The sequence below is a fragment of the Corylus avellana genome, chromosome ca1 (assembly GCF_901000735.1).
Source record: "Corylus avellana chromosome ca1, CavTom2PMs-1.0".
Taxonomy (NCBI): Eukaryota; Viridiplantae; Streptophyta; class Magnoliopsida; order Fagales; family Betulaceae; genus Corylus; species Corylus avellana.
Window position 1 is genome coordinate 35,451,904 of NC_081541.1, and position 27,761 is coordinate 35,479,664.

General features: G+C 36.2%; 1 protein-coding gene across 1 annotated transcript in view; it reads right to left on the reverse strand.

Annotated features, from left to right (window-relative positions):
* The window catches only part of LOC132170965 (cold-regulated 413 plasma membrane protein 1-like), an 82,465-nt gene that overhangs the window by 51,672 nt on the left and 3,032 nt on the right, over positions 1-27,761 (reverse strand). Inside the window, exon 4 of the mRNA XM_059582135.1 lies at positions 18,995-19,012. Within this exon, the coding sequence (XP_059438118.1) occupies positions 18,995-19,012 (18 nt within the window). The remainder of the gene's footprint in view (positions 1-18,994; positions 19,013-27,761) is intronic.

Here is a 27,761-nt window from a genome sequence, read left to right on the forward strand (position 1 = left end):
AATTACTCATTTTCTCTACTTCCATCGCTTGATTTATTTTTAATGCTCCAAATTTTGCTACTTCTTACATCCTTTAAATACCCACACGATTGTAACAACTCATTAATTGTACACTAAGAATTTAATGGCACATATGATAAACCGTTAAACACTATTAATGTTCTAAGGTTACTTACTCCTAATCCTATTAAATTGTTGTTGGTTATAATAGAAGTGGTTTCCATATGAATTAACTCTTACTTTATTCTTTTTTTGTTTATCGGATAAAGATAAAATATACTTTTTTGGTTATATTTTACAATTTCCAATGTTGCTTTTATGAAAAAATATACTACAATTTTTTTTTTTAATTATATTATTATTTTCATTTTTTTTTCTTTTTTTATCTTTATCATGTGGTTATGTTCTTCAATTTTCGTTTGTGTCCCTTATATTTTTTTATATATATTATATATTATATTTATTCAAATTAATTACTTCTCTTTTGTAAATTTTACATTGAATTTGGGAAAGTTAGAATTAAAATGTAGGGATTTTATTTGTAATATATTTAATTGTCTTAATAAAGAAAATAAAAGATTCCCAAATTTTATCCTTTTTTTTTTTTTTTTTATCTCTTTCTCTTGCTTTCTATTTATATCCTACAATTAGGACGTAGGAATTTTATTTGGAATGTATTTAATTGATGTCTTAGTTAAGAAAAAAAAATGTTCTCAAATTCTCTCTCTATTTATTTTTCTTTTTTCTTCTATTGCTTTCTACTTATATCTCAATATTATTTTGTAAATTATACAGTCAATTTAGGAAAAAGACGAGAGAGAGAGAGAGAGTGACTTTCCAATCATTGTTTCTCAATGAAAAAAATATACTATTGTTCTTTTCTTTCTTTTTTCTTTTTTTTCTTTTTTCTTTTTTTTTTTAATTTTGCTAGAACATTTGTTTTTAATTATATTAGTATTTGCATTTTCTTTTGTTTTTTGTTTTTATATTTATCATGTGGTTATGTTCTTCTATTTTCATTTTTGTCCCTTATATTTTTTTTTCTAATTTATATATTATTATTTTTCTAATTGATTACTGTTCTTTTGTAAATTTTATATTGAATTCGGGAAATGATAGTGAGAAATAGTTTCCTATCGTTATTTTTAGTTGAGGATTTTTAGTTTGTGTTGTTCTTCATTAAGTAATTCGTTTTTCTATTTACCTGCACAATTAATGGACGACATTGGTTTTCAAGGTTTCATTGGAATTGGAAAACGTATAAGCAAAAAAAGACAATTTCTACTAATTTATATATTATTTTTTATTCTAATTGATTATTTTTCTTTGATGAATTTTACATTGAATTCAGGGAAATGATAGTGAGAGAGAGTTTCTTTTATTATGATGTATGAGATATGACTTTTTATTTTTTTGTACTAGATATATAAGGCCTTTTTTTATTATTATTATGTTGATGTTTATTGAGTAGTGTTTTTTTTTTTTTTCCTATGTGTCCTAAAAGTAGTTCATCTTATGTTATATATGTTGTTATGTTATTTCATTCTTCATTTTTTTTTTTTTGGTTAAATACTAAAAAGCCCCCTAGGGTTTGAACTCTTTATTTTTTGCCCCCTCGGTTTTCATTTTTATCACAAAAGGTACATGTGGTTTTCATAAAGATGGAGATAGTACCTCTGCTAAAATTTCGTTCAAAACTTAACAGAACGCCACGTCAGCACCAATCAAATGTCGCCACGTGTCATATAATTAATTTTTTTTGGGGTGGCCGTAGCCACCCTTTGGCCATGGGGTGGCTGGGCCACCCCCATTTGGCCAGTTTGGGGGTTGCGAGCCCCAAACTGCATTCAAATGCAACCAAACCTCTGTCAAGTCATGTTCTGAATAACATCAATGTTGCCATTAAGCATACCATCGCTTTTCTGCCCATTAACCCAGAAGGACTGAATTTGCGATTGAGCAAGGCTCACAAGTAACCCACCTTCGAGGTTATTTAAAGACAAGTGCAAATTAATCAGACCTGTGAACACATCGGCGCTTAAAAATTCCTGTATCATGCCGGTAATATTGGCCGAATTCGCCGAGAAGTTCTGAACCGCCGTAGCGTTACGGAGACTTTTTAGGATTTCCCAACCCGAAAGTGGATTATTCTCTCAAAGGCTTGAAGCAAAGACATGCAAGCAAAGAAATCACTAGAAATGAAACTAAACTGGTTGTTACTAAGCATAAGCACTTCTAGCGAGCTTTGGCCACTCAGGCTAGGAAGAGGGCCAAAGGGGGTGGCCAACCACCCACAAATGGCCAAGGGGGTGGCCGTAGCTCCAAAATTTTTAGTTTTTTCTCTCTTTTTTTTTTTTGAAAAAATTAATTATATGACACGTGGTGACATTTGTTTGGTGCTGATGTAGCGTTTCGTTAAGTTTTGGATGGAATTTTAATGGGGTACCATCTTCGTCTTTATGAAAACTACATGTACCTCCTATGATAAATGTTGATGCAAAATATATCTCAAAGCCCAACCAGAAGGCCCACTCCAAATAAGGGGCTCACAGCTCCCACGTATCAAGGGAGTCGAGTGAAAATCCCACAAGAACTCACCCACTCACTCGTAGCCTCTATAAAAGGAGGAGCCAACCAACGATAAAATGACGGTGAATTCTATCCTTGACTATTCTCAGCTTTTATTACTTTCATTATTTCCTTGACATTTATTTTACTCAAGTTCTTACTCAGGCATCAGAGGTGGCACGATCGCCACACCCTCCACCTCACAGTCTGTCACTGCTGATCCTTTTTGTTCTTAGCAGGTCTTTGAAGTCTCGTTGCTATCAGGGTTGACAACTGTCTCAACGATTGGCGTCATCTGTGGGGACGAGGATCATCCAAACGATCCAAAGTTCAAACAGGACAAAAGTCATGAATGGTAGCTACGAGATCCCAAGGCCATCTCAGAAATCCTCATAACATGATGAACGATTACATCATCCCTCCACACCAACCGGGGAATCTTAACCAACACAACACGAAAACAATGAGGCTCCTACTGCAACAAAACTTCGAGAATCAACACAAGCATAAGGATTCAGCAGACACAAAAAATCATTCTGAACAACCCGATGGACCTGAAAGGCCGTTTCTCATCGACATGCCAGAAAAGCCATTCCTCACCCAACATACCTAAAGGGTCGTTTCTTGCCGACGGACCCAAATGGCCGTTCCTCACCCGACGGACCTAAAGGGTTGTTCCTCACCCAACGGACCTGAAGGGTCGTTCCTTGCCGACGGACCTGAAGGGTCGTTCCTCACCAACGAACCTAAAAGGTCACCAGATAAACGAGATAAGTCCACATTAGCTTTTCTTTTTAAAAGTTAATTATGCTTGTTTGCAATTTATTGCATGGATGAATATATGTATTTTGATGAGCATATTCTAATAATAAAAAAAATACTTGAACATCAAGTCTAATATAAAACTATGCCTTTAGCTGTGAAACAACTCAATAAGTTTTCTGCCTTTTTACAAGCACTTCGCTCCAAAACAAATTGGTGCACAAAGACCAATATTTTTATTACTAACTAGTGTCCTTGCAATTTTAAGAATAATACAATTTGTCCGATAAATGCATTTATGATGTAAAATGAAAGTTGAAAGTTCTATTCCTTCATATGTGTTTGGCGGAAGTCAAAACAAAAATAAAGGAGATTGATGTTTTATTTCTAACTAACATATGTGCATACTATAACAGTGTAAGCGCAAATGAGGGCTTAATTTTCTTGATTCTCATCTCACTGATTGAGAAATATCATTGCTATTACTTGGATGCACATGCTCTCTTTTGCCAAATTATTGCAGATCAATAAAAATGGAAAGTTCGAGACTGCTGCACCAGGAAATGGGTCTCTGAAAGTGTACGTTGATCTTCGTAAAAAGCAAGATAAGTTTATACTTTATTTTTTTCTTTCTTATTTGCTTACTCGTAGCAACTTCCAATTTATCGAGACGAATTTTTGGCAACATTCATATCTAGTCTGTTTAAAAAATATATATATATTGACGGTAAAGAGATATGGGTCATACTTTGTCTTTTTAATTCATTGCCTTTAAAATCTTGAAAGTAGCAAGGGTTCATATAAGAATGCATGTCTATCTTTCTGATCTATCGATTCTGCACAAAAAGAAAAGCCCCATTCCGTGGAACAAAAAATCAAGAGGTGACATAACATGTATGTTGACAATTTCACATGAAAGCTTTAATATGTGGTTGAATTGTTTGCGTATAAACACCAACAATGAAATCGTGCAATTGCATATTTAATTTGTTAAATACCTGCAAATTATTTAAATAAATGTCAAAATATATTATTCTTTTATGCATCTTTCGGCATTATGCCTTTTTATATGCAACTTTTGTGATTAATTTTTCAGATTTTGTTAATCACATGTCTATACATAGAGAATAACTTATATGAGGAGGTTGCACAAAATCCTCCTTTTGTGCCCACCATTCACAACCTGACACATTAGTCAATTTCACAATAACGAAAAAAATACATCTACACCAGATTATGCACTATATGAAATAAAAAATTAATTTTTTTAAAAATAAAATCAAACCAAAATTGAATGGGTGGCTGACTGGCCACCCCTCCCCCACTTGAGGTGGCTGGTGGGAGGTGCCACGCCGGCCACCCCCATCTAGAGGGAGGCGGAAATGGGGGTGAATTGTTTAGATTTGGAGGGTTTGGTGGTTGCGGCGGTGAAGGGTTCTTGGGTTTGAAGAAGCTCTGCATGTCGAAGGTGGCGATGGGCTGCTGTTGCTGGTTTGGGTTACCAGACGAAGCCATGGAAAGCGAGAAAGAGGGAGGAGATTTGAGATGAGGGAACTTGGAATATACCTTCTTGTGAGTGTCTAAGAGTTTGAGATCTGAGGGAAGGATTTTGGGTTTGGGGGCTGTGGATAACCTCAAGAAGAAGAAGAAGACGACTTTCAAAGAGAAGAGGGTGTGGTGACTTTGGGAGCCACCCCATGGCCTAGGGGTGGCTTGCCGGCCACCCCCCTGAGCTGGGGGCGGCTCCGCCGCCCCACCTCCCTATGGGGTGGCTGCCGGCCACCCCAAGTGGGGGAGGGGTGGCTAGCCAACCACCCCTTTAAATTTTGGTTTTGTTTTTTTTTAAAAATATATATATATTTTTTTTTTTATATCATATAGAGTATAATCTGGTGTGGTTGTGTGTTTGTTTTAAGTATAAGTCTAGTAAAATTGGCTGATATGTCAACTTCTGGTTAGTGCACAAAAATCACCTTTTGTGCAACCTCACCACCAAAGATGCTCTCCTATACATATGTATATATGCAAGCACTCAAACAAAAAAAAATGTGTAGACAAAGATGCATAAATACACAAAAGGAAAAAAAAAATACTCCCTAAAAAAGCTTATGCCCAAGTGCCGATAGCACTTAGGGCAAAACATTTCGAGGTACTACTTGGACCCAACAGCTCAAGTAGAATTTCAAATGGATAATCTCGAACGTTAAAACTTTGATAATGAAACCCCAACTTCGAGAAGTAACAAAGTTGGGGGACGGATACCTATTTTGGATCTAATTATATTGCTATGTCCTCGTAGTACTTATGTAAAATGCAGGATTTACATTCCAATTTGCCAAAATGTAAGGTTATAATAAAAGCATCCGACTACATAATCTTGGACGGGATGATCCAAAAGCCAAGGTTCCAAGACACTATGCCCAAGCATCAAAAAAGCTTGAAAAATGCAACCATCAAACTTGGATCAACCTGGATTATGGTCTAACCATATCTGAGCATACAAGCAGTAGCGCTGCCATACATTTTTGCCTATTGTAAAGCTTCTATAGTAAATACTAGATCCATGAACACTCTGCTCATGCCGAGACATCTAACGTCCAACATCCCCATGAGCTCATACCTAGAATAAAGACTTCATGGTCTCTACCCTTTCATCGGATTCTTGCTTCGGCAACAGCAGATCTACACCCTCCATAACAAAAATGTGTCCCTCGGAAGCAGATCTACACTCACCTTTGATCAATCTAAAAGATGGTTGAATGCTTATCCCTCTTTTTCATATATATATATATATATATATATTATTCAGCCTCATGTTTTCCTCATATTTGTTATTTTTATATATGTGTGCCCCTATTTTCTATTATCAACAAAACTACAATCTCTTGGTTGTTGCTCCATTGAACGGTGCACCTCACATAGATGCCCTCAATACGGTAATCATAAGGACCTATTAGCCATCAATCATATATGGTGTAAAAAGAGCTTCTAGCTCCGCACTTTATTCAAAGCATACTAACACAAAGCTATGCCTTCACATTTACTCTGTTGCAATAAAGATTTAAAAATTAAAAATTAAATCATGATAGAAATATTGAATTCTAGCTTTATTAATATGTGAGGAGTTTGAAATCCAAATCACTAGTTGTCACAGTTGTCCAAAGCTCACTTTTAAATTTTGATTGCTTGACACACCCAACATATATGGAATTTTTTATCTACTAAAGCCTTGTGATGGCCACGCTTGAGTTTATGTGCCAATATCCACATGATTGTTTTTTTGTTTATTTACATGTGCAAAGAGTTTTGGCTTTATACGTAAGTGTTTTTCTCATGGTATATGTATAAGCAATATGTAGATGTGACTATAGAGATTTGCTAAAGGCAATGGGTTTAGCTTTCTAGCCCTTGAATTTCGTGCATCCACACTCAACTCCCTAAATTTTATGGATAGCCTTAGCTTCCAATAAATGACTATTCATCTGTGAGGTCGGAGATTTCTCAGCTTTGAACAAAGACTATTCATTTTTCATTTGCACAATAAAAGCTATTTAGCTTTGCCCGCATGTTAGGATTTCTCAGAGGCAGTTTTTGTTTGTTTCCTTAAGCATTGAGCACCTGTGTGCTTTATTTTTGTGGAGTGGTTGGCTAGAGTCAACAAAAATGAATACATGTTAGAACCTCTATATGCCACTACATGGATATTCGTGAAAATTTGTTTGTCCACAAAGCCCACACTCACAGCCACTAAAAACAGGAACACAACATTTTGCACTTCTCGTATTTACACAATAAGTAAATATGCTTATGGAAATTTTATGTTATATGAATAATGATTGATTTAATTATGCTTCAACTATTACTACTTATTTGAGTAACATTACGTGCCAATGAGGACCAAACTTCAAACCATACATTCTTTTGTTTATCGTTGAGCTTCTGCAAGAAAACGAAAAATCGAACATGGGAATTTACATGGATTACTATTTCACCGCTAATGGTTTATAATTGATTCCCAACACATGGGTCCATGATGGTTGTTTGTGAAATAAAAACAAAATATGGTCATTTGAATGAAGACTCTCCAAGACATGATAATGGCGGCCCATGTTTGGTTTATCATATTAATTATGGCTTATTGAGAAAATCTTTTAGCAAGATCTCTAATGATTGAATATATTTTATGATCCTGTTATTACTTTGGACGTAAGAAACTTCCCAAGTCTCTTGAATTGCAGTACATATAAGACATGAGATGCCAAGATAGTAAGAAACTTCTCATTCTATAATCCGCCTACACCAAGGCAGGACAGGACCTCTTGGTTCTACTTTCAAAATACACCCAAGTTTTCGTCGGTATGTAAAATTCTCGAAGGTCCAATACTACCTACAAAGGCATAAACCTCTCATTCCAAACTCTGCCAAGTCCGTCAAACACCCGCCAAGTCCAGCGAACTGCAAAGTCCGTCAAATACCCGTCAAGTCCAGCGAACTACAAAGTCTAGCAACCTTATCAATAGCTGACTTGAATGTCGAAAAATCTCTGGTTTCATTGTGGACTACCTTGTAGGGACCAACCTAAGCAAAGAGGTAACATCAAAGGAGAAGGAGAAGGCAAAAACTTTGCATATCTGGCAACTACAACCACTACAGTTAGCTCCACTACAGCAAAACCCCTGAAGGTTTATAAAAGGAAACCATTAAAGCATTTACGAAACAAGCAAAAAAGGAGAAGTCTCCAGAAAGAAGGAAGGACAGTCAACGGTCTGGGAGGGACGTATAGACCCACATAACAGAAAATCATTTCGCAGTATACCCCACTCCTCAGTAGAGCAGAACCAGGCGAACCACTATTTGCCTATCTAGGCATCTTAAACCACAACTATAAGCTCCATTCTTACCAGAAAAGATTAGAAGGCACATCCAATAAAAATGGCTAACTAGTCATCCGCTAAGGACTCTAGACAACCATTAACTCCAAGCGGACTGGATGCTACGCCCCAAGTATAACTCTATGTGGACCACTCAACGGACCCAAATCTCTCTCTCCATCTCCAGAAAAAAATAAATAAATAAATAAATAAATAAAGATATGCAGATGCATCTAAAGTAAAACATCATGTGTGAAACTATGAAACGGTGATGCGCCATTATCTCGCTTGGGTTGGTGAAGGTATACTTTGTACATACAAAATGATACTCCTTTATGCAGCTAGGTAAAACTGTGTTGGGTAGACATGAACAAATTAAAACGCCTCCATTCGAATAACGAAAAACTAAAAGTTGAACATCTTGCCTAGGCTAGTAGGCGTTTGTGTCGTTAGCTATAAACACACTTACCCATGCAGTTAGATAAAACAGTGTTGGGTAGCCTACATATCTCTCAATTTTAACATAAGAGTCCGAACATTGAGAAACTGGGAAAGAGAGACCCCCTAACTTTCAAACTCAAAGGGGGCAGATACAAAGATTTGTAGGATAAGAAATATACAAAACGAATCTTCGTGTAAGCCTGCAAGGGTACAGTCCGGAAAACGGTACTCCCTTGCGTAATAGATATGAAATTTACAAAATTCTCCATGTAAAACCTGTAAGGGTACATTCTGGCAAGCAGTGCTCCCTTGCGTAAGAGCTATGAAAGTTGCAAAATTTGCACATGGGCCAGCAAGGGTACACTCTGGCAAACGGTACTCCCTTGCGTAAGAGCTATAAAAGTCCTACTTACCAAAGTACAAACATACATACATACATACATACATACATACATACATACATACATGCATACATACATGCATACATGCATCCGATCATGCATCTATTCATGGATGCATCCACTCATACATGCATCTGCTCATACATGCATCCATACGTTTACCTACGGACACATGCTTTAAACCTCGTACTACTTAAACGGTGCACGAGTATGCCTACATACAAAATTGCCATCTTCAAATTAATGCAAAATTTTTCCTGACTTTGGCGGAGCATGCTCGATCAGATCAAATTCGAAGATATATAAACAAGAGTTGCAAAAACAAAGGTAACATTTCAGGTGTGGATAAGAGAAACTTTATTCCCATTAGGCCACCATGGTGACCTAAGGGAATGCCAAGGTACTGTTGGGACAAAATATATCCTAAAGCCCAACCATAGGGCCCACTCCAAATAAGAGGCCCATGGCTCACTAAATCACTAAGGACCTAAGCCCAAGCCCCTGCAATCTGAGCAAAGACGCATAGTCATCACATAGTCCGCTCCAAATTGTGTAGTTATGCAGTGTATCATGCTAGCCCAATAATCAAGGAAGCCTAATAGTTGCTCAACAAACCTCATCTAGGACTAACAAACTAAAGCTCCCAAAAGGAGTCCAGATACATAATATTCTCTCCATGTAATCTCCAAGATTATCTAGAAGGATAATCCACTCCCACATATCAAGGGAGCACAACCATCATCCAACAAACCAAATATGAGGATAACCAATCAGATATCACTGAAATGGGTCCAGGTGCATTAAGAGAGCACCACGTAAAACCTCCCAAAAATTATCATGGAGGAAATCGCTTAACCACTCCCACATATGAAGGGAGTCGAGTGAGAGTCTCATAAGGACTCACCCACTCACTCACAGCCTCTATAAAAGGAGGAGCCAACCAACAGTAAAAGGACTGTGAATTCTATCCTTGACTATTCTCAACTTTTATTACTTTCATTATCTCCTTTACATTTATTTTACTCAAGTTCTTACTCAGGCATCGAAGGTGGCACGACCGCCACACCCCCCACCTCGGTCTATCACTACTGAACCTTTTTTGTTCTTAGCGGGTCTTTGAAGTCCCATTGCTATCATGGTTGACAACTATCTCAACAATAAAAATGAAAACCCAGGGGAAAAAAATGAAGAGTTCAAACCCTAGCGGGCTTTTTAGTATTTAACCTTTTTTTTTCCTTATATTTTGTTCTAATTTATATATAATTTTTTGATTCAAATTGATTTTTTTTTTTTTTGGTAAATTTTACATTGAATTCAAGGAAACGATAGTGGAACATCCCGATATTTCTCTTCTTTTCTTTGTAAATAAAATCGAGTGTTACGCTAAAATAATTTCACACAGCGGAAAAGCTAAAATTATCAATACAAAATAATAAAGTTAAAAATACTTTTATTTATACAAAATACCCACAACTATGCCAAACAATGCCTTTATACAAATCTATCCTACTATCTAAACTCTAGACAAACTCCTCCAACTTGGAATCTCTGTACATCTCATGTATGAATCTCAAAAACAACTGCATAATTACCCTGACTTTCCATTTCTGCAAGCACTACAAAAACTGTGAAGTAGTGAGTCAATTGATTCTCGATAATATAAATCATTGTTGAATCATATATATCAAAAGACCAAAAAAGTTATAAAACCACAAGAATCCGTATTATTGAATATCAATATCATACTCAGTAAGTAAGAATACTTATAGTAGGTTACAAGAATGAATCATCAAAGGTAATTACTTGTTTGAAACTCATTCTGCTGCAGTTAATCCTTAATCAGAAATTTTCCACTCACTGATGCTCACTCTCTCTACGTGACTCTCTTTCTCACCTTCTCTCCCTCAATCTCCTTTCTCTGATTTATCTCAATCTCTCACTCTCACCCTCTTCTCTGGTTCGGTTGAGGCAAGAAAGAGTGAATTAAAGAGGCAAGAGGGAGAAATGAAAAACAAAAGAAAATAAAGATAGTGGGGTTGTGGCGTTAGGCAGCAGGTAAGTACCCAGAAAAATCAAAGAAATAGAGTGGGGGAAAGTGGGAAAAGAGGGAACAAATCGTCTGGTCTGATAATCTAACTCCCACTAATTCCAATTTATTAACAAAAAATATAATAAAATCCTCCATTAATAATCCAACGAATTCCTCACTTCATAAAATCTCATTAAATCTATCACCAACTATTATAATCATACTCCAAAATATATTAATAAATCTTTAATTATCATATCTCTTAAATCACCCAATAAAATAATTAAAATATAATCTCTCATATAAAATCAAACCGCATAATGTAATAACCTCAAATCAATTTTCATTCTTTTCCTTCTTTTTTTTTTTTTGTTTTTTAGAAGAAGTAATACTCTTATTCATGAAATAATCACACAACATGAGCAGAAAGCTCAGTTGAAACAAGGTCATAGATACAATCCGGAATTGAATTATTCTAAGTTCGGTCCATGATCAATCTTGTGGCCTCCCTTGCGAGTCTATGGGCCCCGTTATTGGCATTCATACTCACATAACCAATTTGCCATCTGGGGAAATCCCTTAAGAGGGACCATGTGTCGTCCATGAGCTGGCCGAATCTACTGCACATTGGATCCCTTGCCTGAATGGCGTTGACCACTACCTGAGCATCACCTTCCACCATCAAATTGAGAATGCCCAGATCCTCGCATAACCAAACACCTTCAAACAAAGCCAATGCCTCAGCTGCAGTAGGCTCCAGGAAACCAGATTTCATGATGCTTCTTGCAGCCTTTCACCCTTCCCTCATGGTCTCTCACCAAATTACCCACTCCAATACGGCCATTCCTCACATCAAGGGCTGCATCACAGTTTACTTTAAGCCACCCTGTTGTGCAACTACCTAAATTAATAGGCAAATAATTGTACATTTTACCCGCAAGTGCACAAGGTCAACATAGTAGTATATGATGCAAATACGGGGTTATTCCCATGAGGATTGCTAAATTTTGCGTAAATAAATTTCAAAAGTAAAACAAAACAAAGATTGAGTTTGATTCAATAATAATAAAAAGGTAGGGCTTTGATATCCACCACTAATTATATTTAGATAATATAACAATATGCCTATGTTTTGATCGTGTTATGTATATCTAATGTGTCAACCTTAGGGCATGGGTGTATACTCCTTAAGCTATAGATTTCCCTAAGCAACGAGTTAGGCATAGGTTTATACTCTAACTCTTTTCTTTCTTAAAGGATTTAGCATAGGTATATACTAAGTTGTTCTTTTAGAAAGCATGATTTTGTGAAAATCGATAAACACATGAGGCCTAGGGCATGGATATATACTCCCGATTCCCCATGTTGATTAACCCAAGAACCTAGTGTGAATTTCTTTTGTTACTTTTATTAAACCCAGGACTCGGTCATCCAAATTGATATAACTAACTAGTTAATACCACATGCATATGTTGATCAGGCAAACACATATGAGGAATTCATGAAAGCAGGAATTAATCAAGTTAAATATCACAACATGATCATCACAAAGGTGCCAATATTGAATATTAAATAAACATAATTAGGGCTTCAATCTAGCCCTACTAAGTAAATTAGTTACACATGAGTTTGATGTTAAACATTTTCATAAAATAAAAAGAAAGGAAAAGAATAAACCTGAAACTTGAAATTGAAGAGCTCAAATTCTTCTCCTTGGAAATTGTGTGTCTATTCTAGAGGTTTAAGGGTCTATTTATAAGCCCTAGGAATACTCTAGAAACCCTAAAAATTGTAGGGTTTAAGCTCTAGTTTGCACAAAATTACAAAACCCTAGAAATTACACTTTCCATATCAAGGCTGGCGACTAACTTGCTCATCACGCACGGGTGCACTAGATCGCAGCCGGTGTGCGATGGATCGCAGGACTGCGATCGATCCTCTTGTGCTAGGCGTTCGATCGCAGGTGCCTTGCGCTTGTGGTCTCCGCCTATAGTGCGCTCGATCGCAGCTCCCCTGCAATCGATCGCACTACCAGAGCCTCCAATTTTCTTCAAAATCGCTCTTTAAGCCCAAAACGTCTGAGATTGCTTTCTTTTCTTCCAAGGACCTACAAAAACAAAGAAAACACTTAAAAGAACTAAAATGGTATAAATTAACCAAAACTAAAGATTAACACATGTAAGTTAAGGGCTAAAAGATAAATAATTTGGCACTTAACACACCTCTTTGGTGGTTTTTTCTATTGTTGTTGGACCTCCACCCAATGAATATGCTTTGGGATCTTTGCCATGTTAATGTGGTGGACTTCATCTACTGCATTACCCACAGCATGCACAATGCCATTGGGGTGTGTGAAAACCCCTTCATGAATCCATTTGTTCCTTTTGGCCCAAAGATGCCTGGTAGTTTCAATAAAAATCTCTATTGCATGCCCCACCCCTTTTTGAAAGATACCCTCAGCAACCTGGAAGAAGTCAGAGGTATGAAAATAACTTTTCTGAAAAAATTTTGCACTAGCCCCCCAGGTGTCCCTTGCCGTAAAGTAGCCCCAGAGAACATGGAAGGTAGTTTCAGCTTCCTTCTCATAGAAAGGGCATGATGGATCAGTGATTACTTTCCTCCTCACCAAATTATCTTGTCTAGGCAATAGGTTATGGCAGGCCCGCCAATGGAAATTTTTCCAAGAATTTGGAATACTCAATTCCACATACTCCTCCAGATATCACTATCATCTACACTCCTGGAACTCTCAGCATTATATAGTAACTCCCTCTCCTTAGCAATATGGTAGGCACTGCTTACAGAAAATTCTCCCTTAGCAGTGCCTCTCCAGATTTGAGTATCAGGTTGGTTGCTTGAACTAATTGGGATACTCTGAATCACCTGTACTTCCTCAGGGCTGAAAATCTCTATCAACAAAGGTTGCTTCCACCAATGGGCATCTGGATCAATTAAGTTACTAACCTTTGCATCTGCTGCCATTTTTGGGGAGATTGGACACAGTATGTACTAGGCATAGGAAGCCATTTGTTACCCTAGATATGCACTCTAGCCCCATTCCCAATTCTCCAGATTAACCCCTCTTTTACAAGTGTCAAAGTACTTTGAATACTTCTCCATGCAAATGAGGGTTTATTCCCCACTTATGCTTATAGGATGGAGCAGTTTGGGTAATACTTCACCTTCAGGATTTTCGCAATAAGGCTATTCTCCTCCTTCCACAACCGCCAACATTGCTTGGCAAGTAAGGCTTGATTAAAGCAATGAAGATCTCGGAACCCCATTCCTCCTGGGTAGGTACTTTCGGTGTACCCATTCTCCCCCAACTCATCCAATGGATCCGAGTGTCATTTGCTTGATGACCCCGCCAAAATTTCTGCATCAGGGAGTTAATATCATTACAAAGGCCCTTTGGGAGCATGAACACGCTCATACTATAGGTAGGCATAGCTTGGATGACCACCATCAAGAGAATCTCCTTTCTCGCTTGGGATAGGAATTTTAACTTCCAATCTTGAAAGCGTTTCCAAACACTATCCTTGATACTGTTAAAAGCTCTTATTCTAGAATTCCCCATAAGGGCCGATAAGCCTAGATAGGTATCATATCTCTGTGAAGATGGGATCCTCGATACATCCAAGATTCTCCTTTTGAAATCTATAGGGGTGTTCCTACTGAAAAATATTGCAGTCTTCTCCCTATTTAAACGTTGCCCCGAAGCTTGTTCATAAGTACTGAGCAAAGAGGATAATCTCATCCAATGATTGTGATCCGCCTTGCAAAAAAGCAAGCTATCATTTGCAAAGAACAAATGATTAATACGAGGCCCCCTTTTGGAAGTCAGAACTCCCATCAATAAACCCTCCTCATCCACCCTTGACAACAGTGAGCTCAAAGCTTCAGCACAAATCAGAAATAGATAAGGTGAAATAGGATCGCGTTGACGTATACCATGAGAGGGAAAAATCCAACCCACAGGATCGCCATTAACAAGCACCGAATAATTTGTGGTTCTCACACAAATCATCAAAAGATCGATCCACTTCTTCACAAACCCCATTCGCCCCATAGTTGCTTCCAAGAAATTCCAATCCACCCTGTCATAGGCCTTATTCATGTCAAGTTTGACTGCCATATACCCCTTCTTACCATACATTCTGGAGTGCATAGTATGAAGAGTTTCATACGCAGCCAAGATACTGTCAGTTATCAACTACCCTGGAATAAACGCACTCTGATTGGGTGAGATAATAACAGGAAGCATATTCTTTAGCCTATTAGCTAGGACCTTTGAGATAATTTTGCAAAGGACATTGCATAGACTAATAGGTCTAAAATCAGTTAAACAAGTGGGATTATTTTTTTTGGGATGAGGGCAATATAAGTAAAATTTAACTCACTATTAATGAAACCTGAATTAAGGGAGTTCAGAACAACTTGGCAAACCTCTTTCCCCACAATGTCCCAATGATCCTGGTAAAAACCTGCAAAGAGGCCGTCTAGGTCCGGTGCCTTTAAAGGAGACATCTGGCTAAGAGTTGTGAACACTTCTCCTTCGCTGAAATTTGCCAACGAATTCCTGTCATATCTTCTGTAACTCTCCCTTCCTGGCCATGCAAACAAGATTCCATATCCCCAAATGATTCGGCTGTGAATAAGATATTGTAATAATGAACAAAAGCTGCCCTGATTTCCTCCTGCTGCACCCACATACGGCCCCCTTCATCACAAATACGCCTAATTCGGTTTTGTTGCCTCTTTTGATTTGCACTAGCATGAAAAAATTTAGTATTTCTATCCCCCTCTTTAAGCCACAGTTCTTTGGACCTTTGCTACTAGTGCAAGTCCTCTTGCTCAAGAAGGGAATGCAACTCCTTTTGAAGTTGTTGCACTTGAGTTCTGGAGTGGGACCCTCTGTTCCCTTCAGCTCGGTCAAAAGCTCATTCTTTCTTTTTATTTCATGCTCACTTTGCCCCTTCTTTCCAAAATTCCAAAAAGCTAAGATACCCTTACAATTAGCAAGTTTCCCATTCAAATTTTGCCACTTGTCCCCATGATGGAATTTTTTCCTCCATACATGGGTAATAATCTCTTTGCACTCTTTTTCTAATCCCCACTGTGCCACATATCTGAACCTCCTTCTAGCCCTCCTTCAGCCTCCACTGTCATCAAGATTAATTATTATCGGGTTATGGTTGGAGCTAAGTGCTCCTTCCACATAAACTCCCATGTCGAGGAATCTTTCATGCCATTCCGAAGTCGCCACCACCCAATCCAACCTTTCTTGAATGAAAGCCTCCCCCTCCCGGCCATTATGCCACATGTACTTAGGGCCCTAAGCCCCTAAATCAGCCAACTCGTAAAAATTTAGTGTGTTCTTGAAATCTTCCAATAATCCCCAAGTTGGCTCTCTTAACTCCACCGTATTTTTCCAACGCATCTAGGATTTCGTTGAAGTCACCCACACACATCCACAGTCCCGGTTGTAGGTTGGCAATATGCCTAAGCAAACTCCACACCTCACACCTCTTACTCGACTCTGGGTGTCCATAGAAGCCCGTAAATTTTCAAGACACAGCTCCGCCTATAAACTTGATGGTGGCATTAATATGTCTACGACTAAAATTTTGAATTTCTAATCCAGCTTCCATATTCTATAAAAGAGCTAGTCCTCCACTTTTTCCTACGCAATCCACCACAAACATATTCCCAAATCCAGTTTTGTATTTAATCTTCTCCATTTTGTATTTAATCCAGTTATAGAAATCAAGATTAGGCAAGGCAAAATGGAGAAGATTAAAAAAAAATCAATTTTTATTCCTATAATATTCATATGATCTAATAAATTTCTCAAGAATAAATATCATTACCTAATATAAATAATATATCATCAAATAAATATCTCTACCCTAAAATAAATATCATTACATAATATGAATATTATATCATCAAATAATTATTTCTACCTCAACAATAAATTTCGTTACCTAATATGAATAATATATCATCAAATAAATATCTTTAAAATAAGACTTTAATATTAGGAAGATGAGAAGCTGGGCTACATCCCACATTGCCTAGTTACTAGGTGAAATTGGAGATTATAATGAATTCTATAAAAGCTCCAAATTGACTAGTCCTTTTGGGGTAATAACGCAGATGTGGCTAGCGCTTTTTCCTAGGTCGTTACAGATAGTAAAAGAGAGTTTCTTATCGTCACTTTTGGTATGATGTATGACTTTTTTTTAGAATATGTTGATTTTCATTGAGGGTCTTTTTTTTTGTTTTTTTGTTTTTTTTTTCCTTCTATTTGTCCTGAAAGTAGTTCCTTTTACTATATGTGAAGGATAGTATAAAGAAAAGAAAAAGAAAAAAACAATCCCTTTATTTGATAAGACGTTTTCATGTTGTTTTCTTTTTCCTTTTTTTTTTTTTTTCCTTATTTTCTGTTGTAATTTATATATTATTTTGGATAAAGTCCACATTCCCCTTCAAACTACCACATAATTGGCAATGTCCTCCCAAACTTTTAACTGTAACAATGTCCCCCCAAACTACCAAAACATTATCAACGTCCCCTTAAGGCTAGCAAAAAAGAGAAAAATGCCCCTATAGATTTCTCAATAAGACAAAAATATCTCTATAAATTTGAAAAAAAAAAAAAACAAAAACAAAAAACAAAAAACAAAAAACAAAAAACAAAAACAAAAAACAAAAAACAAAAAAAAAAAAATTATTTTTTAAAAAAATGAAAAATTTAATTAAAAAAATAGTTTTATTTTCCTTCAAAACGATTTCTTTAATTTTTATTTTTTAAAACGAAAATTTTTCTTTTTTAAAAAGAATAAATTTTTATTTAAAAAAAAGTATGATTTTTTTAAAATATATATATATATTTGAAACAAAAATTTTATTTTATTTTAAATGAAAATTTTTATTGAAAAAATTATATAATAAAAATAAAACGAAATTTTTCAAATTTTTTTTTTAAAAAAAAATGAAAATTTTTAATTTTTTTCTTCCAAGAATGATTTTTTTTTTAAAAAAAAATACAAAATAAAATAAATAAAATAAAAATTGGCCACATATTACTTTTTTTTTTTTTTTAGTTTTAGGTTTTCTTAGAATTTTAGTATTTTTGTTTTTATTTTATTAAGGGTAGTTTGGTCATTTGGGGGAACATTGACAATGTTTTGGTAATTTGGATGGAACATTGTCACAATTGAAAGTTTGAGGGTATTGTCAATTGAGTGGTAGTTTGAGGATGTATGTGGACTTTTCCCTATTATTTTTCATTCAAATTTCTTATTTTTCTTTTGTAAGTTTAACTGACTTTGTTGTTCTTTTTTTTTTTTTTTTTTTGTGTTCCAATATTCCTTCCACGATTTTTTATCTCCTTATTTTATGAAAGAGATAAAACTACTCCAATTACAATAAATATTTTAACATGTTCTAATTTATATGGATTAAGTTAAAATTAAGGCTCTTATATTTTAACTCATTTCAATGTTTGTGTTTGTTTGTTTGTTTGATTTTTTTTTTTTTTTTTTGGTTTGTTTGTGTGATTTACTATGATTTTTATGTATTTTTTAATATGCTTAAATTTAAATTAATTAAGTGTCTTATGTTTTAACTTATTCCAAGTTTTCTTCTTGTTGTTTTCTTTTTTCTTTACACGTCTTTCCATTTTAAATTACACATATGAGAATTTTTTTAACATATTTTAATTTATATGGATTAAAAATAAAATTATATATGGTTCTTATGATAGTATATTTTAATTGTGTCACCGCTAGATGCCCTAATGTATTCTTGCAGCAAATAACATGCAATGGCAAGACATATTGCCACGCCAATCCAGTCGTCCCTTACAGTGTCTACAAGTAAACCAGGAGCCACCACCATCAAAAGAATCAAAGCGCCTTGAAGTTCCAGCCAATCTGCAGTTACAATCATAATCAGTACATATTTGGTTGTATGGCAAAATTTGATGCATATATAGTTTAGAACGGCCTATCTTATCTTATCTTATCCTATTTTACACTTCAGTCTTTGGTTTAAACTAGGTTTCTTTGTTAGTTTGTTATTCTATCTTATCTTTCAGTCTTTCATTTTGAATTAAGTTCTTTGTTAGTCTTCTATTTGGTTTAGTCTTCTTTCATAGACTTCGAAACGAACTTTATTTCATTGTTATCTTAGGACTAGGAGTCTTGGGCTATAAATATATGCTTATAGCCTTTAGCAATTCAGATTTCATTATTTGTTTTGTTTATCAATAAAGAATACTCAGAGTTGAGTTTCTTCTTTATTTTCCCTTAAAACATAGATAGTCTCTATTGTTTGAGAAGATTTCTTTGATTCTTGTGATAGTCTCACAATCTTAGGAATATTTACCCCTTCAACTTGCTGTTTTCTTGTTCACTACAATCTTACGCTGCATCAGTTGGTATCAAAGCTTAATTACTTTCCATGAATGGAGAGGAGCAACCGTTGTGCAAACATAAACAAGGTGCATGTGTGCAGGGAGGCAGCACGTAAAGAGCAACCAGCGATTTTTGTTTGTGGCACATCATGGAGAGGTTTGGTGGTCTAACCATGCAGAAGGAGGGGTGTGCGCGCATCCAACATAGGGTCCCTACCGATCACTTGGCAGACATGGATGGTCCAAGCGTTCGTCGTCGTTATCAACCAAAACCGAGATAATCGGGGGCGGAAGACAAATTTATCGTCGATGGTAAACCTGTCAATCCTTATGCGGGGTGCGGAGTGCGGAAGGAATTTTCAACGGCACAAGCCCATGCTATATCACGGGATGCAGGTGTCAAGCTCGACACCCAAAAAGAAAAAATAGAAAATTCCTACAAAAAAAATGTGTCTTGGGAGATGGCGGAGGTCAAGCATCAATCGGTGTCTTGATACATTGGAGGTACATGCCGACAATTTTAGACTACATGCACCATGGGAGGCAAGGTGGCCAAGCTTGTCATCGATCCAAGGAGTGGTATGAATGTAGTCTCGAAAAAAGCAGTTCGGAAGCTAGGGCTTGAGACCAAGAGACATCCTACTCCCTATCGGTTGGAATGGCTCACAGAAGGAAATGAGGTAATGGTTTCTAAACGTTGTCTAGTGTCTTTTTCTAATGGAGCTAAATATCTGGATCATGTGTGGTGTGATGTGGTCGACATGGATACGTGTCACCTATTGTTGGGAAAGCCATGGCAACATGAGAAGAGTGTTACCCATGATGAAACAAAGAACACATACAACTTCATGTTGGGTAAAACCAAATTGACGTTGCTACGTAGCCCATGGGTAGAGCCAAAACCTTCACAAGGCCAAAAGGTGGTCAATCCTTTATAGCCAAGCAGGAGTTAACGAACAAGGAAAGTGGCATCAAGTGAGTGGTACCGGGGCCGATAAAGGAGCTATTGGGAAGATTTGTCGATGTGGTCCGAGCAGAATTACCGAAAGCGGTGCCCTCATTGCGAGACATTCAACCTCAACTTGATTTGGTGTTGGGGTCTAATGTTCCTAATCATCTACACGACATCAAGAGTCCTAAAAAGCTTGAAAAATTAGGGGAACAAGTGGAAGAGGTAAACCTTTCAAAGAGTATCACAATTTTTCATGAAGAAAAGGAACTCTTGGAAGAGGTAAGCTTTTTAGAGAGTTTTGCAATTTTTCATGAAAAATAGAAACCCTTGAAAGAGGTAAATCTTTTGGATAGTTTTGTATTTTTTTATGACAATTCTACATATCATGTGCCTAATAAGAGCTTCGAACATAAAGCCTTCGATTTTAGTGTTGAGCCAATTGACTATGTTGATTTCATTGGGATAGATGCTATTTTATCAAATTATTCTAACCAAAATTGTGATGAGATCTATATGGTGGAGAAGAATTTTCTGTCAAAGATTGAAAGGGTCTTTATGAGTTCTTTGGGGATTCTCATGGCTTGTGGGAAGAGCAAAGCATGAGAGAAGCATGATGTTACGAGAATGGAGTATTATGCCGAATAATTACTAATAGTATCATATATTAAAATATATGATATTGTAGAATATTCTATTATGTTTATTTTATTTGATATTGCCTTTACTTATTTCCATCTAAGAGTCTTGACAACTCAACCCTAATTTATATTCCAATAAGAGCTGATGACTCAGCCCAAAAAAATATTGTAATAGTTTGCCTATTTAAAGGCCATTATGTTATGAATAAAGCAACCAGAAAATTCATCCAAACTTTATGTTTGAAAAAGTTTTAGGTTCCCTTCAACGAATCTAAGGGCTCTAGGTTCCCTCAAAACCTAACAATCTATCCCATTACATGTATGTAAAAGCATTCACGTAACACATGACAAGTCTACACAGCAAAGGGGTATATGGGGATTTCACGACAAAACATCCAGGTACTTCGATGATGAGAAGGGTCACGCTTATTGTAGGATGTTACCTTGTCTTGATCTTGAGAAACAGGGAGTGAAATGAGTTTACTGAATATCCGAAGGACCGTGGGAAGAACCGGCAGGACGAATTCTCTCCAACGTGGGGAGAATGATGCAGATGTAGTTTAGAATGGCTTATCTTATCTTATCCTATTTTATCTTTGTTAGTTTGTTTCTATCTTATCTTTCAGTCTTTCAATTTGAATTAGGTTCTTTGTTAGTCTTCTATTTGGTTTAGTCTTCCTTCATAAACTTCTAAACCAACTTTATTTCATTGTTATCTTTGGACTAGTAGTCTTGGGCTATAAATATATGCTTATAGCCTTTAGCAATTCAGTTTTCATTACTTGTTTTCTTTATCAATAAAGAATACTCAGAGTTGAGTTTCTTCATTATTTTCCCTTAAAACATAGATAGTCTCTATTGTTTGAGAAGATTTCTTTAATTCTTGTGATAGTCTCACAATCTTAGGAATATTTACCCCTTCAACTTGCTATTTTCTTGTTCACTACAATCCTACGCTGCATCAGAATTTGTACTAGCAGGCTGACACCCTTTTTAACTAATGTTTAAGCAAGTTAATAATGTCTGCCTAGGCATGAGAAGAAGCGCATATATAACAAAGTTGTATTGAAGTGAACTGGGAAAAATATAAAAAAGCCCCCCAAAATACCAGCTGTTTTTGATTTAGCCCCCTAATGTTCCAAAAGTCATAAAGTAGCCCACCAAACTGCCAAACTTTTGCATTTTGGCCACTCCGTTAGTCAAAACCGTCAGTCTGGACGGAAAACGCAAAACGCCGTCGTTTATATATATATATATATGAAAAAAAATATAAAAAAAGCCCCCCAAACTACCAGCCGTTTTCATTTTAGCCCCCTAATATTAAGAAAGTGATCAAGTAGCCCCCCAACAAAATGACATCATTTTGAATTTCCATCCAAACCGACGGTTTTGACTAACGGAGTGGTCAAAATGCAATAGTTTGTTAGTTTGGGGGGCTACTTTATCACTTTTGAAACATTGGGGGGCTAAATCGAAAACGGCTGGTAGTTTAGGGGGCTTTTTTATATTTTTCCCTATATATTTTTAAAGAAGGTGCAAAACGGCACCGTTTTGCTTAGGGTATACATTAAGTCTCTTTCTTCCAAGTCTCATCTCCCCCGATCGAGACCCTTCACACACAGCCTAGCCGCACGGTGCCATCCCAGCCGCACGGTGCCGTCCCGTCTTCTCCTTCACATGCAGCCGAGCCGCACGGTGCCATCCCACTGCTCCAAATGTCTCCTTCACACGCAGCCCACCCGTCTGCTCCAATCGTCTCCTTCACACGCATCTTCACCGCACGGTCCCGTCCCGTCTGCTCCAATCATCTCCTTCACACGCAGCCCACCCATCTGCTCCGATCGTTTCCTTCACACACAGCCCAGCCGCACAGTCCTGTCCCGTTTGCTCCAATCGTCTCATTCACACACAGCCCAGCCGCACGGTCCCGTCTTTACTTCTCTGCAAATCGCCTCCCCCATGCAGCCTGTCCCGTTGTCCCGTCGTCAACGATGGAGAAGTCCGCAGGCGAAGATGATTCGAGTGGCTGTGTACTGTCAATGGGAAGTTCGCCGGCGAAGTCTACCTCTGTGTGTACGAAATGCCTATGCAGAATTGAATCACGAGTGATGACTTCTCGCACACAGAAAAATCTTGGTAGAAGGTTTATTGGATACGGTAAATACAAGGTGCGAATTTAGGTTTTAAAAATTAGGGGTTTTCGATTTCTTTCTTTCGTTGTTTCTACTTTTCTCCATTTGATTGAATTATGTACAGTGATTGTTGGTTTGGATTTGTGGGTCTCTTCTAAGAGATGTGTTCCATGTTGTGTAGCCAATGTGTTTGATGTTTTTGATGATGACTACTTATGTTAGATATTTTTCATTTGATTCTGTGATGAGAATAGAAGACTTGGGCCTCCAATAATATGAATTTGTTTGAGTAGGTAAGCTGCCAAAAAAAGAAAAAATAAAAAAATAAAGAAAGAATAAAAAGAAGAAGATATTGAACATATCAAAATAGATTACATACCATCTATTCAAAATTAAAGTACTTCTCGTACTAATTATTACTAGATATACGAATAAATTGAAAGAATTATTTTTGTTTTCTTTTCTTGAGAGAATGAAAGAATTTAATCATCACTGATCAATTTGCTCAAAGATATTTTTCAGGATGAGATTATGTTATGTGGCTAAAGAGATAAGGCATTAGGTGCTTGAGATATTAGGCACGTGCGTTGAGAATTAAAGTACTCTTAATGGGAGCTTAATTCAAATCTAATAAAAGTCAAAAATATACATATTGACTTTTGTAAAGGTAGCATTGAAGATGATAAAATTACATGGAGATTTTGTCATACATGTTTGTTCAAAAAAATTGAGACTCTAGACAAAGACAAAGAGCTAGGGCGGGCTGCACAATGACATACACAATTCTCTTATTATGACTAGGATTTAATAATAAGAGAATCCTAAATTTGAAAGAAATTTGAGGGGATCCTAATCCGCACTAGAGCATTAACTACATATTTTCAATATGATTGGTGGTGATGCGGCACAATAATGAGTTATGTCAACTTGTCGTCGAAATTATGTGAACATACTTCCAAAATAAACCTTATAATAATAGAGGCAAGAAATACCTACTTTCGTTGATGTAGGTATTTTGGATGTGGATGTTGTCTTTTTTTCCTTCTTTTCTTTTTGACTATTTGAAATCAAATAACATTAAATAATTACATTGTGAATTATATTACACTCTGTATGTGAATTGGTTAGTAATTATCATTTATGAAATATGTAGAACGAAGGTGATCGTGGTTGTGATTATTTTGTGTGGGTTGACGAAGAAGCTATGCTCCCTGTGTCATAGTTTGATGCCCAAATAGCTGATCAGAAGAAAGGTTTTGAAACTGAACTAGCGAAGTTGACATTGCAGATTGCTACTGAAAAGTGCAAAAATAATAGCGTCGAAAAAAATTTAAGGATGTCATTGGCCACTTGTTTGATCTTAGCTTTTTTGTTGTTGTCTTGTTTTGTTAATGATAAGGAGAAACCTATGTAGTTTAAGGACTATTATTTAGTGGGTTGTATTAAAGTGCGAAACCTATGTGGTAGTAGGTATATATTTGAGATGTTTCAATTTCCTAATATGACAATTTGACGAGTTTCAATTGTTTGTACATTCACCTATTCCAACCAAATTGCATTCCTTGTGTTATATAAAGCAGTGTTTACACCTAGTCTTCGTGTAATTGGTGTTTTCCCTATGCAATTGTAGGTGAGAGTCTGTTCATGATATAAGGAAATAATTTTGGAAAATTAAGTTAAATTTTCTATCACAAATTACAATGGTTTTATATACAAGGTAAATGTGTCTAAACATTAAACCATATATATATTACATATCCAAAATGACCAAATTGTAGCATTGACAAGGTAAATGTGTCTACCATTACCCATATATACAATACACAACCAAAATGACCAAATTATAGCATTGACAAGGTAGACGTGTCTACCATTACCCATATACATATTACACATCTAAAACGACCAAATTGTAGCACTAACCATATACATATTTACACATCCACAATGATCAATTGTCTGTATAGTAATCCATTTCCTTGGAGTCTAATACTTTTGCCAATCTGGCTTCTTCCTTTTTCTCTTGTTAGCCTCCATTATTGCAATTCCCTTCTCCACGGTGTGTACAATAGTTTTACCTCTTCTTGTAGGCGTTGACGTACGTGCAGTAGTATACCCCAACTGTTGTTGAGAAGGCTGAGAAGATCCGCTTGGTTGAGCAGACCCTTCTGCTTGCGATGTTCCATGTTCCTGTGTCGAAGAGTGTGGGCTCACATTAACCAACCATTAATTTCAAAGGAATAAACGCATAAGCACCCACATAACTGGCAATATTTTAATCGAAAAGGGCAAAAAAAAACTTTAACATCTAATTATCAAAATTGAAAAATCACATAAAAAATATAGGCTAAATCTAAAAATTGCCAACTAAATATGAAAGTCCCTATTACATAGAATCATAATAATTACATCAAACTTCGCCTATCACATGCATGAATCACACAAACAGCCTCCTACCACATTAACCACCTAACTTTCTCAACATTTGGTAATGGACACCTGTCCTCCGTATCCCATTGCCCATTTTTCCCATCACATTTTTTAATATATATATATATTCAAATTAATACATTTTTTGGAGCTTTCATTATCTGCATTCATACTCTTATTACAGTAATTGAAGTGTATAATCATTTAACAAAAGAAACACTTAGTGTATAAAGTACTCACATTAACACTAGCATCCCTCTGAGATTGTGCGGACTGTGTATGAGGAGGTTCATACAACCTTACGGTATTGACAGTACCCTGAAACTATGTAACATTTCACAATATTAAGTAATTGATTTATATTGTGTCATCCAAAAGTAAAATGCACCACAATAAAATAATAGTATCAAAAGAGTTTGCTCACACTAGCATTGCCCTGAGACTGTGGTGTTTGATGTTGAGAAGGCCCATACAATCTGACTGTGTGGACTGTACCCTGAAACTAACCTCTACATCCACTCCCAGTCCTTGGTCCACCTCCTTGCAGTCCAATAAGCCCTCCCATAGTCCTCTGAACACCTCTTTGCAGTCCAGTAGGCCATCCCTTAGTCCTTGGTCCACCTCTTTACAGTCCAATAAGCCCTCCCCTAGTCCTTGGTCCACCTCTTTGCAGTCGAGTAGACCCTTCTGGGGTAGGTTTAAACTGACCTCTACCTCTACCCCTACCCCTAGTACTCCATCTACCTTTAGAAAATGCATCAGTATCTTGCGAAATCTGCAAATATGATGTAAACTTGGTAAATCAAATGTAATGAATTAATTACAATAAGTAATGACATTTAAAAAGTTTATCACTTACTGTTTCAACATCAATGGTTGGCTAGGGAGTTGGGGTCTAACCATGTAAACTTCGCCCACTATCATCTTGTACCTATGATATTAACATAGCACAATATATATAATGATCAAGAGAAAAGAAAGAAAAAAACAAAAAACAAAAAACAAAAAAGAGAAAGAAAAACATGTAGTAACTCACCTTATGTTATCTTGCAATACCGCTTCCTCTCCTATAATTCACTGCATCTATTCTGTTCCGTGGACATGTTCTGCTATTGTGTCCAATCTCTCTGCATTTGCCGCATCTCATTCTCACTCCACCTTTTCTCATACGGTATTGATTGACCGGTTCTTCTGGACTCCTTGTCCTTACTTTTCTGGGCCTCCTTGGTTGTTTTCTACTCATGGGGGGGTCCACTTGGCCATAGTTAGTCTTCACCCATTGGTCCTCTCCAGGCATTGAATACACAATGTCATCATAGGCTTTTTTGTACATCTCAACACTATACCAATCATCTACGTAATCCTCGGGGTTTGCATTAAAAAACCAAATTGCTAACACTGCATGTGAACAAGGGATTCCAGTCATGTCCTACTGTCTACAGCCACAAGTTTTCCTCAACAAATTCACAACATATTGTTTATTATTGTGGGTTACTATGTAAATATCAATTAGTATTAAGTACAATTTAACTTTAACTAATTAATTAAAGTCACTTCACAGAAAAATAAAAATAATAATTTACATTAAATTGTACAATGCATGTAATCTAGAGTAAGGGACCATCTCGGAAACAAATGTAGACAATATATGGTCATTATTATGTACACCCAATTATAAAGGCACATGGAGCTTTATATGATCATATGATTATTTTATATGACATTATTTTATATGGCCACGTCACTCATTGCGGATGGAGGTTGGAAATAGTGATGGGATATAGCGTTACTCGACACTATAAATTAATTATTGTGATTTTATATGTGAGATAAAAATTAAAAAAAAAAAAAAAAAAAAAAAAAAAAAAAAATCAAGAATATATTTTTACATTACTAGAGTAAAAATGAATTAAGTGCTATACATACTGTTTTCCAAGATAACGTTTTTTATGTTACAAAATGACCACACAATTTTGTGACTTTAATTGATTTTTTTTTTCAATAAATGAATATGAAAGCTTCCCTTAAAAAAATATATATATATATATATATATATATTCTTGTCAACTTGACATTCTCAAACACTTGCAACATACAAGTAGCAACAAAATATCA